The sequence below is a fragment of the Notolepis coatsorum genome, assembly GCF_963971535.1.
Source record: "Notolepis coatsorum genome assembly, chromosome: 1".
In the NCBI taxonomy this organism is placed as follows: Eukaryota; Metazoa; Chordata; class Actinopteri; order Aulopiformes; family Paralepididae; genus Notolepis; species Notolepis coatsorum.
In genome coordinates this window covers 93,712,553-93,726,543 of record NC_140165.1, presented here as the reverse complement: position 1 = coordinate 93,726,543, position 13,991 = coordinate 93,712,553, and the positions used below count along the sequence as shown (strand labels likewise).

The 13,991-nt window shown below is 41.5% G+C and overlaps 1 protein-coding gene across 1 annotated transcript in view; it reads right to left on the bottom strand.

The window, feature by feature from the left end:
* Window positions 1-13,991, bottom strand: part of LOC311242966 (uncharacterized protein) — a gene marked incomplete at its 3' end in the record, with an annotated part of 158,673 nt that overhangs the window by 56,650 nt on the left and 88,032 nt on the right. The window contains exons 13-14 of the mRNA XM_084332030.1: window positions 9,390-9,581; window positions 7,078-7,112 (exon numbers count right to left, since the gene is read on the bottom strand). Of these exons, the coding sequence (XP_084188156.1) occupies window positions 7,078-7,112; window positions 9,390-9,581 (227 nt within the window). The remainder of the gene's footprint in view (window positions 1-7,077; window positions 7,113-9,389; window positions 9,582-13,991) is intronic.

Genomic DNA, 13,991 nt, shown 5'->3' with positions numbered 1-13,991 from the left:
GCTCAAGCCAGCCCCCGTCAATCTAATTACTTGTGGAATAACTTTTTTATTTATTGAATTTTTTGGGATTATCTACCACAAACCTGAACGTTATTGGCATAAATTAGAACGCAGTTAGTTTATCTATCTTTCTGTGAAGGTCTAGCAAAAAACGGCGTTGGAATCTGATGAAAATGGCAGAGAAATTCGCATGTTTTGGAAAGAGGAGATTTGGCCCGATCCATAGATGTGCGACTTGGCTATAATAAGGTAATTTTATAGGCCTGATATTCTATAATAATATTTCAAATGGCATGTGTCCGGAAGACAGAATTCAGTACTGTATTATCTACAAAACCTTCTGTTTAATCATCTTGCCTTTATTAACACTATGGTCGCCGATGACGTGTTTAGACGTCATTCCTAGCCATGCTCATTCTGCCGAAGACGCCGTAACTCGTCTTTGATATCAATATTTCAAAAATCTGTGATCGAAATCATATTTCCCCTCCGGAGCCCTGAGATACACTGCAAAGCTCCACTCAACTCTCTAGCGGTTCAAGAGCGCCATCTGGTGGCCGATCGGCAGATCGCCAACAGGAAATGACTTGTCGAACCGGAAGTGCTCATCCATATGTCGTCCGGGCACTCGCTATCGTTAGAGAGACTCCGTCTTGACACAGTGAACATCGATCGGTACAAATAACTCGAAAAAACAACATGATTTGGACGTATATACTATTATACAACCTGGAAATGGATCGGGCATTTCTCCATCCCATAATAGAAAAAATTCTGTTCCACGCTCATCTGCCAGCAGCGCGAGGAAGCCACGGTGAGTTGCAGCGTTATATTCTATATATAAGCATATAAAGCATATAGCATATAAACTGCTATGATGACCATATGACCCACACTGGATGAATCATCTAACGTTGCCCACGGAATTATAAACGCCCCCTCGCCCATCCGGTCACTATCAGATGATACGTAGTAACTTCTAGAACCACGTCCAGTTGAAATTTTTTATCTCGTGCCGATTGCTATCAAACTGTATTTCATCATCAATATAATGCATTTGGAGCTATAAATCAAGTTCTGGAGAAAGCTGCAGAAAACGATAAAAACATACTTATACTTTAGACCATATTTTAGTATGAATATGTGAATGAAAAAGTATATCGTTGCTACACCCTGAACAATACATATAGGACATTGAATGGGCCATAATAATGGCAATTTAGCAATAGAATTTAAAAAGTTATAGCCCTGCAAAGAAGGGGAACTTCTCCATAGACAAATAGAGCTGGCTAGGGATGGTAAATTATGAATTTGAACCATGTCGATCAAAGTGTTAATTTGCTTAGATGTTTTGTACACATGATCTCAAGAAGGTGCTGAACGAGCTCAGTCGCAGTTTTTCATGTTATTCACCACCAAAGACGAAAAAGAAAATATATATATATATATTACTGATATTCTCCTTTGGTTCATTACAATTTACTCAAGCCGAGTAACAGACACAATATTTCTGACACTGGGAATACATTCCCTGAGATCCATAATGTCCCTAGATACCAAGAAAATGGAAATGGACCTTGCAGAAGTGGAGCAATCTTCCATTTACTTAGGTATGTATATTTAGGCGGATTCTTTTTTCTTCAATATATTTTTATTCAAGTTGTAGACACAGTATACAGTGAGTCAAACTTTAGATGTTCTTTTTCTCCCTCCCACCATCTCGCCCTCCCTCCCTAAGACATGTCTGTCAGTATGCTTGGAGCCCATGCTAGGAGTCATGCTAGAACCCACCTCACCCCTGCCCACTTTGACAACCTAGGATGGCTTAGAGTAGACGACAGAGTACAGAAACTTGCAATGGGCCTGGTCTACAAGATACACTACACGACCAAGGTACCCATGTACATGACAAAATACTTCCCAAAGGTCAGTGAATACCACGATCACAACACCAGAGGGAGCTCCACAAATCATGTTAAACCCAGATTCGGCTCAAACAAGGGACTAAACACGTTTCACAATTATGCCACATCAATGTGGAACGCCCTACCCAAAGCTGTAAAGGAATGTGAATCACTACCCACTTTCAAAAACACTCTCAAAAAACACCTAAGGGAGACTGCAACTCGAAACTGGCCCCTGTAAATGTCCGAACACAACCCCCTCCAATGTACAGTAAATTACCAAGTATGGTCTTGTCAATAATCCAATGTACAGTGTTGTTTGTACAGTTGTACAGTGTCCCCTACCCCCCCCCCCCCCCCCCCACTCCTACCCAACCCCCCCCCCCCCCCCCACCCACCTCCAATGTACAGTCCCCCCCCACCCCCAACTACCCAATCCAATGTACAGTTTCTACGTCTAATGTATATACTCTTTTCTTTCTGGACTCTTTTTGTATCACAAACAGTACTGTAATTGCAAATCTGGTATGTCATAAATGTATAGATGTAGCAGTACTGTCTATCGGTATGTCATGTATGTCACATATGTTACGATGAATTGAAAATGGGGAACCCTGATGTAAACAAGACGAAAGTCTTTCTCTGGTCTGCATCCCCTTAACAATTGTATGTATTGAGCTGTACTGTACTGTACCCATTCTGCAATCTGTTAATAAAGTTTTCAATCAATCAATCAATACCCCCCCTCCCCCCAAGTGATAGATCCCCTCCCTCCCCCCCATGTATCCATCCCCATTACTGCCATTATCAGAGCAAGGTACATGAGTCATAACACGAAGTACATCAATACATATCATATGCAGTCACATCTGTGTACATCAGTCAGAAGTTAAAGTATAAAGAATAATATAATTTTTTTTAATAAAAATTGCAATTAAGATGGTGTTTCGAGGGAGTCACTCACAAGTAAACATAGTAGGCTATAGGCTATGGTTGGTGTGTGCAGCCATCAAGTCCGTCAGATTCAGATTCTATTTTCAGCTATTCAGGGAGTATAGTAGTCTCGGTGAATCCTTACTCTAGTCTTAGGGCTACATTGATAATCTCACAGTCTTACATGGAACATTTGACTGACAGTCTTACATGGAGCATTTGACAAACCTACCCTGATCTCATTTGGTCGGGGACTGACCTTTAGATGAATCTGTCTAGTTTAGTTAGGATGTCTATTTTCTCCCATGTCTGCTTTTCTGCAGACATGGGAGAAACTTTTGGCCTCTGTCTCTGTCTCGGCCGGTCCCATGGTATGGCTTCGTGACGCCTTCCGTCTGGCCTGCAGTGCTGAACCTTCTGAGTGGCTCCTCCTGCACCCATGGGGTGTGCGGCCCTGGGCTGTTGTCTCGTATTTCACCCTGTGTCCATACGCTTGCAGTGGTTCCATCTATTTCTTGTATACTGTGGTTCTGCTGTCGCCATGTGTGCATGTGCTCGCTGCATGTATCTGTTGCTCCATCTCCGGCCACTACAAAAATGGAACTCTCTAACCCCTGTCCCAACCCCTGTCCCAACCCCCCCATCTCTCTGAGTGCTTGTCTCGTAGTGCTGACCAAGGTGATGGATGTCTCGGGGTCTTGGCCAAGATTGCAGTGACTGCTCTACGTGCACCACCGAGGCCATGGATCAGCTCCGTACCGTCTTCTGTCCGTGGTCTGTCAACATGGTTTGTGATCTGTCAATGTGGTTTCATTGCTGGGTTAAGTACTTCTATTCTATTCACATAATATGCTTACTTCATATATCTATTCTATTCACATACAGTATATGCTTACCACTTGTATCCATTGCTATGTCCGCCCACTACAATCACGCAAGCTGTCTAACGCCTGTCCCGTCTCCCTGTCTCCCTGTGAGTTGCTGTCCCGGAGTGTTGACCGGAGTGTCGGACGTCCTGTGATGAAGACCGGGAGGATGCGTCCCTCTCTGCGTGCCCTCCTGTCTCCCTGTCTCCGGCTGTCTCGTAGTGATGACCGGAGTGCTGGACGTCCCGCGATGATGTCGGGGAGGTTGCGACCCTCTCTGCGCCGCCCCCTACCTCCCTGTCTCCGGCTGTCTCGGAGCGATGACCGGAGTGTTGAACGTCCCGTGATTAAGACGGGGAGGACGCGACCCTCTTTGCGCCGCCCCTGTGGCTCAAATAGATCCGCTATCAGCTCTATCTTTAATCTTTCAAAATGTTCAGTTGCTATCGCTATCAGCTCTATCTTAAATTTTTCTAAATGTTCAGTTGCTATTGCATGCACTCATCTGTGTTTCACTACACACATGAGTGCATGCTTACCAACTGTCAGTCTGCAACACTACTATCACCGACATCTAAGAAGGGAGATCCCCCCTTGAATTCTCCTTCTAAGGTTTCTCTCCTCCACACTGCCTGTGGTGCATTTTTTCCTATTGTTAGGTTTTAGTGAGTTTTTCCTTACCTTCGCGTGGGGTATGTCTGGGAGTGTTTGCATTCATTCATTTATTTTGCATTTATTTTAAATTTGTTGGACCTTATGGTGTTCTTGTTTTGTTTCTTCTTGACTTGTTTAAAGAAGACATGTCCGGCCCATCGGGACATTAACGTGTGTTGTTGGGCCTTTACATACATTTGATTTGATTTGTAAAGGTATTAATTAGTGGAAAGTGTAGTGAGGCTTTCAAAGTAAGTAACTGCAAACAAACAAACTGCTGCCAGTATTGGGTAAACTTTTTTGTAGATCCTCTAAGAGTAAGCTTCTGACTGAGGTAATGTAACCTGCTGGTATAAAAAATGTTTAACCTAAAACATGCTTCTATACCGATCAGTGTCGTATTTTACTGGACCTAAAACATGCTTTTGGTAACGATCGCAGTTTCGAGGTAAGACAACCCCCCCCCCCCCTTGATGATTTTGTGAAGACAGATTTGTTTTGGAAGTATTTGGAGTTTCAGGCGAGCAACCCGAACGATTTGGGCATAATGCATATAATTCGTCATATCTAGCGTTCTAGAAAAAAAAGACTGGATTATTTTGGATGTTTAGCATGTAATAGCGCACAAACTAAAGTATGTAGAAATGAACTGGTTGGTCAATGCTGGACTATAAACAATGCCTGTCAAATGAGCCATACTAGTTATAATACAGAACACATGATGGGTCCGCAAACATCGCTAAAATTGTCAATAACGCTGGCGCCATTGAGTAGAGATGAGAAAACAGCGTGGCGGTCAATGAGTTAACGGACAGAAGGTGGAATAAAATGAAATGGGATATAAACTAAATTAAATAGGAGCACAATATAATTTGTTTATTTCTTTTTACCCAGGGACAGTGCCAACGACGAGATTTCTCGTTAGTTCATGCCAACCGTTCAGTGCCAACGATGAGAGATATTTTTTTTTTTTATTATTATTATTAGCGATTTCCATTCATATTTCATCAATCTAGTCTCACGTTACCACTGGAACTCTCTCTGAGCTCCATTGGGAAAATACCACCCCCTATCGTCTCTGGTACTGGTACTGCACCCCTTTGGATTGGATTGAATGAACGCATAAAAAAAGAAATCCTGCTTCCACATTTTACTTCTCAGGCATGTAACTCGAGCCGATCGGATTCATTGTGGACCATCAGAACAGCGTGGAATCTGTGTTTTGACCACCCAGCGTTGGATCAATAAACGCGATCGATATTTGGAATGGCGATCAGGAATTGGAATAATCTTTTTGGAGAACATCTGATCTGAGGTAAGGAATCTATTTGACCAGTCTTGGGATAATCAGAGCTTTTTTCACAGAGATATCAACGTAGGCCCTATGTGTGTGTGTGCGTGTGTGTGTGTGCTGATCAGGAAATGGATAATCGATTTTTCAGCCTGCTTCTATAGCGTGCATAAGTACACATATCGATAATCTAGCGTTTATTTGAAGACGATTCATAAATAGGCCGAAAAATTACAACGTTTTTTGTGTATTCCAGTGTATTCCACTAAAGGGCGATTATCACAGAATCTTTATATTTTCCTGAAACTTTCAAAAAAGGAGTGTTTTTCAAAATGGTATAAAACGGAAATGAACCGATTAAAAAACAATCCGCTTCGACAATGTTGACTGCAAAAAAGTAATTGATAAGCGACGGCCATATTTGATACACATAGCCATAATTTAAGATATCATCATCATTTATTTATTCGTACATGGAATTACCACAGTCCAACAGTACATATTCATATAATTCACCAAATCCCATGGCCGAAAGGAACAGGAAGAAGAAAAATTCTTATATATACCTGCCCCTACACACACACAACACACCGATATACTTATTGTGTAAAACCAAACAGAATATACCCATTTTGCAAAAATGGAAACATCAACACAACCAAATTAAATCAACATAAATAAACCCATTTTGTGTATCTATCAGTCAAACTACATATTTAGGTTCATTCATTCATTTACACACACACACACACACACACACACACACACACACACACACACACACACACACACACACACACACACACACACACACACACACACACACTCCCGCATAAGCTTATGCGGGAGCAAATATGAGAGCTCCATCATTGAAGTGGGCGTTGGCACGCAACAGGGTTCCGGGGCACCGGACCCGTGGCACGGAAAGTGTTAATGAACATCTTCAGTTTACACATCAATGTAAATGTGCCAGATTTGAGCCAATTAGCTCGTTTCCATCTGTATTCGGACTATGCATGTCTTTTATGGTGTGGGAGGAAACCGGAGTACCCAGAGGAAACCCACGCGAACACAGGGAGAACATGCAAACTCCACACAGAAAGGCCCCCTGCTGGGGTTCTAACCTAGGACCTTCTTGCTGTGAGGCAGCAGTGCTAACCACTGTGCCACCGTGCCGCAGAATATAGTATAAGTATAAGCCAGGGCTGTACACTGTGGTCAAGTATATACACTAATTCAATTAAATAACAATACAGTGGGATGGGATATTTAGCAGGACTGTGCAATTGGGCTAGAGATGTAAAGAGATAGAGGTAGAGAGATAGAGATGGAAAGAGATAGAGGTAGAGATAGAGATGGAAAGAGATAGAGGTAGAGATAGAGATAGCTAGAGAGGCTTGTAGAGAAGTGTACAGAGAAGTGAACTCACCTCATTTGGTTTCAGTCCCTTGGCCGTGCCATACGCTGTGAGAATAAAATCAGAGTGTTTGTAAGCAAAGGCCTTTATGATACTTTGGGGTAGAAAACTCCTGAATATGGTGACACGAAGCGTAGTAGCACAAAATATATTATAGATATAATCCTATTTAGAGGCAAAAAATATTACTGGTAGCATATACCTTAACACTTTCAATGCCAACGACGCGATATGTCATTTGTTCATGCCGACCGTTCATTGCCAACAACGCGATATGTCGTTAGTTTTTTATTAGCGATTTGAATTCATATTTCATCAATCTAGTCTCACGTTAGTGCTGCAAACTCTATCTGAGCTCCATTGGGAAAATACCGCACCCTATCGTCTCCCTGTGGTACTGCACCCCTTTAGAATGGATTGGATTGAAAACACATGGGGGGGGGGGGGGGGAATCCAGCTTCCTCATTTTACTTGTCGCGCAAGCCACCCGAGAGGATCCAAGTCATTTCCGAGCCCCAAAACAGCGTGGAATACATATTTCCAGTACCCAGCATTGGATCAATAAACGCGATCGATATTTGGAATGGCGATCAGGAATTGGATTAATATTTTTGGAGAACATCTGATCTGAGGTAAGGAATCTATTTTACCAGTCTTGGGATAATCAGAGCTATTTTCACAGAGATATCAGCGTGTGCCCTATGTGTGTGTGTGTGTGTGTGTGTGTGCGATCAGGAAATAATAGATTTGATTTTTCAGCTCGCTTCTCTAGCTTGCATAAGTACACATATACTATCGATAATCTAGCGTTTATTTGAAAACTATTCATAAATAGGCCAAAAAAAACAGTTTTTTGTGTATTCCAGAATATTCCAGTAAAGGGCGTTTATCACAGAATCTTTATATTTTCCTGAAACTTTCAAAAACAAGTTTTTCAAAATGGTATAAAACGGAAATTAACCGATTAAAAAACATTCTGTTTGGACAATGTTGACTGCAAATAAGTCATTGATAAGCGACGGCCAGATTAGACACATAGCCATAATTTAAGACATAGTTTATGCGTTTGCAAATATGAGAGCTCTATCATTGAAGTGGGTGGTGGCAAGGAAGCACTAAAGCTTGCACGAGCTCCGGCATTGAAAGGGTTAACACATTGGGCGCCAGCCATTAGCCTGGTCCTTGTGGCTAATGGTGCCACATTTCCATAACATATTTTCACTGTGCGTCACTATGTTTGGAGAGCTATATCTATATTATAGCTATGGAGACAATACTATGGTCATTTGACAGTGACTTTCTTCCGTCAAACATGCAAAAAAAAGAAAAACATTTCATGCATACGTTTGCGCGTTATCCCGTGGTGAATATAAGTATAGTTTAGGAGTGATCCGGGATAATTCCTGAAAAGCTGAGTTATAGGGCGCTACGTGTATTCTACTATAAGCGTTGGCTGGTATATAATAGGTATTATGTTTCATCATGATTGCATGAAAAAGGGGGGGGGGGGGGGGGGGGGTCGTTTTCTTTTATGCTTTGATGGCCAGTAACGGCATTCGTGTTGAACACTACAGACGCTGGATCGATATGAAAACATTGTTGGATCAAGCTGAAATTGATGTCAGATAGTCCTTACCTTTCATATTCCAAAAAGGATATTCCAATTGTCTGATCGCGATTTCCAGTATTGGTGTCCATCTGGTCCCGGACATAATTTGGCACAATTTATGGATTGAGTGTGCCAGATGCGTTTCGAAGTGGTCGGATTAAGCGATTTACTCTGCTCCATCTAAATTTAGCGCCCGGAGGGATTTAACCATAACACAGGGTGAGATATAAGGTTTCAAAGGGTGGGCGACACTGCCGGTATTGCACTTTGGCGATCTCAAAATCCTTTCCTATGGCAACACCGAGGTCAATGGATGAATAATGAATAAAAATATTGAATAAAAGAAAAAACGACCAAAACTCGAGATATCTCAGGTCTGGCGCCCAACGCATGGCGAGTTAACCCGGGATATTTCGGGTCTGGCGCCAAATGTGTTAAGCATATTGTGTTAAATGTAAACCAAACCTGAATCCCAAGGTGGTTGTACTCATCTAGCAGGCTGTCATTTGAAATGACTAGGGTTGTGTAACCCGTGCTGGGATTTTAAATGTTAAAAATACATTCAAATTAACTATATCTTATTTGGAATCGTGGTACAAAATACAACCGTCATCATTCTAAATGACGATGAGTACATTTTGGGATTCAAATTATATTTGTGTCCCGGTTATCATTGGAGTTTCATGGTATAGTTGTTGACACAAGTCTTCCTTACATGGGACCTTGAACTGAGGACAGTTAGTTGGATGAGCGTAAGGATATTCAGAGTTCGTCGTCCAAAACGGTGGAGCAGCCCCTGGAACCTCCAACGCAGCACACCCGCCTGCTGGTGGAGCAGGCTCCACGGAAACCGTTGCTGGGGGAGTCGCTATGGCAACACCGGCCTGGTTTCCTTTTGGAGTAATACCTAGAAGAATAAAATCATCCTAATTAGAAATGCAAGAACATGTTAACATGTTAAGCCCTATTTTCTGAAAATCCGCCTAAAATACATACCTAAGTAAATGGAAGATTGCTCCACTTCTACAAGGTCCATTTGCATGTTCTTGGTATCTAGGGACATCTATGGATCTCAGGGAATGTATTCAGTGTCAGAAATATTGTGTCTGTTACTAGGCTTGAGTAAATTGTAATGAACCAAAGGAGAATATAAATTATTATAATATATTTTCTTTTCTTCATCTTTGACGGTGAATAACACCATGCTAACATTGACCAGACATGAACGAATGCCACTGAGCTCATCCAGCACCTTCTTGAGATCAAGTGTACAAAAGATCTAAGCAAATTAATAAATAGCAGATGATTTACAGGGTGTTTTGTAAATACAGTACTGAATTTTGCCATCCGGACACATGCAATTTGAAATATGAATATAGAATATCAGGCCTATAAATGACCTTATTATGGCCAAGTGATAGATCTATGGATCGGGCCAAATCTCTCCTTTCCAATGGCAGGGTTCAATATGAATCTAGTACCACCAGGCGCCCGTAACACGGTGTAACAGGGCAGCAAAGTCCGTGAATGAAATCTACTGTAAGTACAGTACCATTTTTCATCAGATTGAGACGCAGTTCTTTTCTAGACGTTCACAGAAAGGTAAAGAAACAACCTACATTGTATTTTATGGCAATAACGTTTAGGTTTGTTCGACCCGTGAGATATAATCACGAAAATAATGTTTTTGCAAAGAATATTTTCAGCAGCTTTCACAGAGGCTGGTGTGAGCTGGGTAGTGTAGTTTTATGAAATTTCATAGGAATTACAACTATTTCTTTACGTGGATCCTAATTTTTAAGGGACCAAAAGTAATTAGACAATTGGCTGCTCAGCTGTTCCATGGCCAGGTGTGTGTTATTCCCTCATTATTTAATTTACAAGAAGCTGATAAAAGGTCTAGAGTTAATTTCAAGTGTGGTATTTGCATTTGGAATCTATTGCGGTCAACTCTCAATATGAGGTATAAAGAGTTGTCACTATCAGTGAAGCAAGCCATCATTGGACTGAAAAACCAAAACAAACCCATCAGAGATAGTGTGTGTTCACAGTGCAAATAGACAATGACCCGAAGCATACTGTGAAAGCAACCAAAGACTTTTTTTAAGGCAAAGAAGTGGAATGTTATGCAATGGCCAAGTCAATCACCTGAATCCAATTGAGCATGCATTTAACTCGCTGAAAACAGAACTGGAGGGAAAATGCCCCAAGAACAAGCAGGAACTGAAGACAGTTGCAGTAGAGGCCTGGGAGAGCATCACTGTTGTGAAGGATCAGATTAAACCGAATATATATATTTATTTATGGATATATATTTAATAGTATTTGTATATCGTTTGATATCCCTTGTATATTCCTTGTACATATACACTGAATATCCCTTTAGTCTACTAACAGCCCATAATAGTTTCATTCTCTCATTGGACAAGAACTTGGCGCCAGCAGCCAAGCCCCTTGGTTCAAGTTCAATCGTGCCGACGAACATGTCGTTACTAGCCCGGTTCCGCGTAGGAATACGTCTGGCGAAATACGAATGGTACTTGTTGTGAAGGATCAGATTAAACCGAATATATATATTTATTTATATATGTATATTTAAATAGTGTTTGTATATCGTTTGATATCCCCTGTATATTCCTTGTACAATATGCACTGAATATCCCTTTAGTCTACTAAACAGCCCATAATAGTTTCATGCTACTATTGGACGAGAACCTGGCGCCAGGTTGCCATACCCCTAGGTTCAAGTTCAATCGTGCCGCCCAACATGTCGTGGCAAGCCCCGGTTCCGCGCAGGAATACGTCTGGCGAAATACGAATGGTACTATTTGTTCATAGCGCATATATATATGGCGCAAGTAAAGTAGAACTTTCTTTTAGTCCAGTTCTTTACCCTCCAACAGAGTGACAGACGCGAAGCCTCACCCACGACACACGTGTGGTGTAGTAAGGCCTACTTGGCCTCAGAATAGGCATTGAGATATCGTGTAGATTAATAGTTGAATAGTCATAGTTTGGCACTATACCGTCGAGTTGGACGTATTCTATTAAGCTAATAATAGTCTATTTATGTATGGTGCATCGTTCGGTTAGAGTTATAAAGTTATCAGTACCACCATCGTTCCTGACGTTATCTGGACGCTTAACCAGGCTGGGCAGACCCCTAGTGGTGCTTGCATCCGAGGAGCTCCGGGCCAGGGCGACTGGACCTGTATATTGGATTACTCTACCCGGACGACGGCGAGCCTTCCGCGGCTTGGATTATGCTTTGGGTGCTTTGATTATTCCATGGATAACGGCCAACACTGCGGAGTGTTAGAACTACCCCAGGGATTAAAGCAAAAAAAAATCTCCTGACTGAACTTTTTTTCTGGCCAAATCATATTCTTATTTTAACCTCTACTGTATTTTTTTTTTAATAGCGTTAGCGTTTTAAGGGAGCCTACTTGTAGAGCGAGCCTACTGTCCTGACTGTGACTATAGAGACCCTACTGTTGTGTGCTGGAGAGCGTGAATGCAAGTCTTGTGGCTAGCTTCTGATTGATGGCGAGCTAGCACCCCTCCCCACTTTGAACCATGAACTAAATGGCTTGTTATCATACAAACAAGGGACTAAACACGTTTCGCAATTATGCCACAACAACAATGGACAGTCTCCTCCCCACCGTTTGTATATATTTATTTACCACCCACTCACTCACCCCCTCCTAATGTACAGTCTCCTCCTCATCATATGTATATATTTACTGTTAGGATCTCTGGGTAACAGTACTGTATATTTGCATATCGTATATGTGACAAATGTAACAGTACTATTACTATATACCTGTAAGGCATGTATGTCCCTATGTCATAAATGTCATGATGTCATGTGTATGTTGTGTATGTCATAAATGTCACTATGAATTGAAAATGGGGGACCCTGATGATGTAAACAAGACAAACGCCTTTCTCTGGTCTACATCCCCTTAACAATTGTGTGTATTGCTACTGGATTTACAAGATCCAGAGTGAATGAATGAATGAAAACTTTATTTAATACACGAGACCCTCTTCTTGGGACCAAGTAAGGTTTTGTCGATAATCCAATGTATAGTTACAACCCCCCCCCCATCCCACCCAACCACCTCCAATGTACAGTTTCTTCGTCAAATGTATATACTCTTTTTAGACTATTTTTGTATCACAAACAAACAATAGGCTACTGTATTTGTAAATCTGGTATGTCATAAATGTATAGATGTAGCAGTATTGTCTATCTGTATGTCATGTGTGTCATATATGTTATGATGAACTGAAAATGGGGGACCCTGATGTAAACAAGACGAAAGTCTTTCTCTGGTCTGCATCCCCTTAACAATTGTGTGTATTGAGCTGTACTGTACCCATTCTGCAATCTGTTAATAACAATCAATCAATATTTAACAGATGGCAGAATGGGTACAATACAGTACAGCTCAATACACACAATTGTTAAGGGGATGCAGACCAGAGAAAGACGTTCGTCTTGTTTACATCAGGGTCCCCCGTTTTCAATTCATAGTGACATACATGACATACTACATATAGTAATGTTACATTTGTGACATATATGATATGCAAATATACAGTACTGTTACCCAGAGATCTCCCGGACAAATGGGAGAAAGACGTTTATTGAGCTTAAAAACAATTGATACCGCAAATAACGTTCTGATTAACAAAGTCATTCGTTTTGTGGCATTAACGTTATCTAGATTTATCAACATTCATACATTTATCAGAAAGCGAGCGGCGCAAGCACACACACGAAACACCACCAACAACAACAACAAGACAACAACACACTGCTTGTCGCGTAAATAACGTTCTGATTAACAAAAGGCATTCGTTTTGTGGCATTCACGTTACCTAGATTTATCAATAGCAATAGTAATATATATGTTTCTTTAGACTAGAATAAGTCAAATGAACTTACGGTCTCGTAAAAAGTTGCCGCATGGTGTTGATGAGTCAAGTTTACTCGCGAGTAGAGCTAGACGCTAGAGAGTCTCAAAATGGGCGCTTCCCATTGGTGCTGAGCACAGCGGAGGCGGGTGAAAGGGCTGTAAACTCAGAACAATCTCGCCTTCTGGTTGGTTGCATTTGCCTGAGAATTTGCCGATTGCTCGCAAATGACTGTTTGGTGCGGCCGCGGTAGGGGAAAGAAAGGATATTTGACGCCTCTGATTGGCTCAGGTTAAAATCCGTCACGACTCCAAATCAAATGACGGAATCTCCAAATCAAATGGACGGATATCCGTCCCAAGACGGAACGCTTTAATGCCTGCGGAGAGGA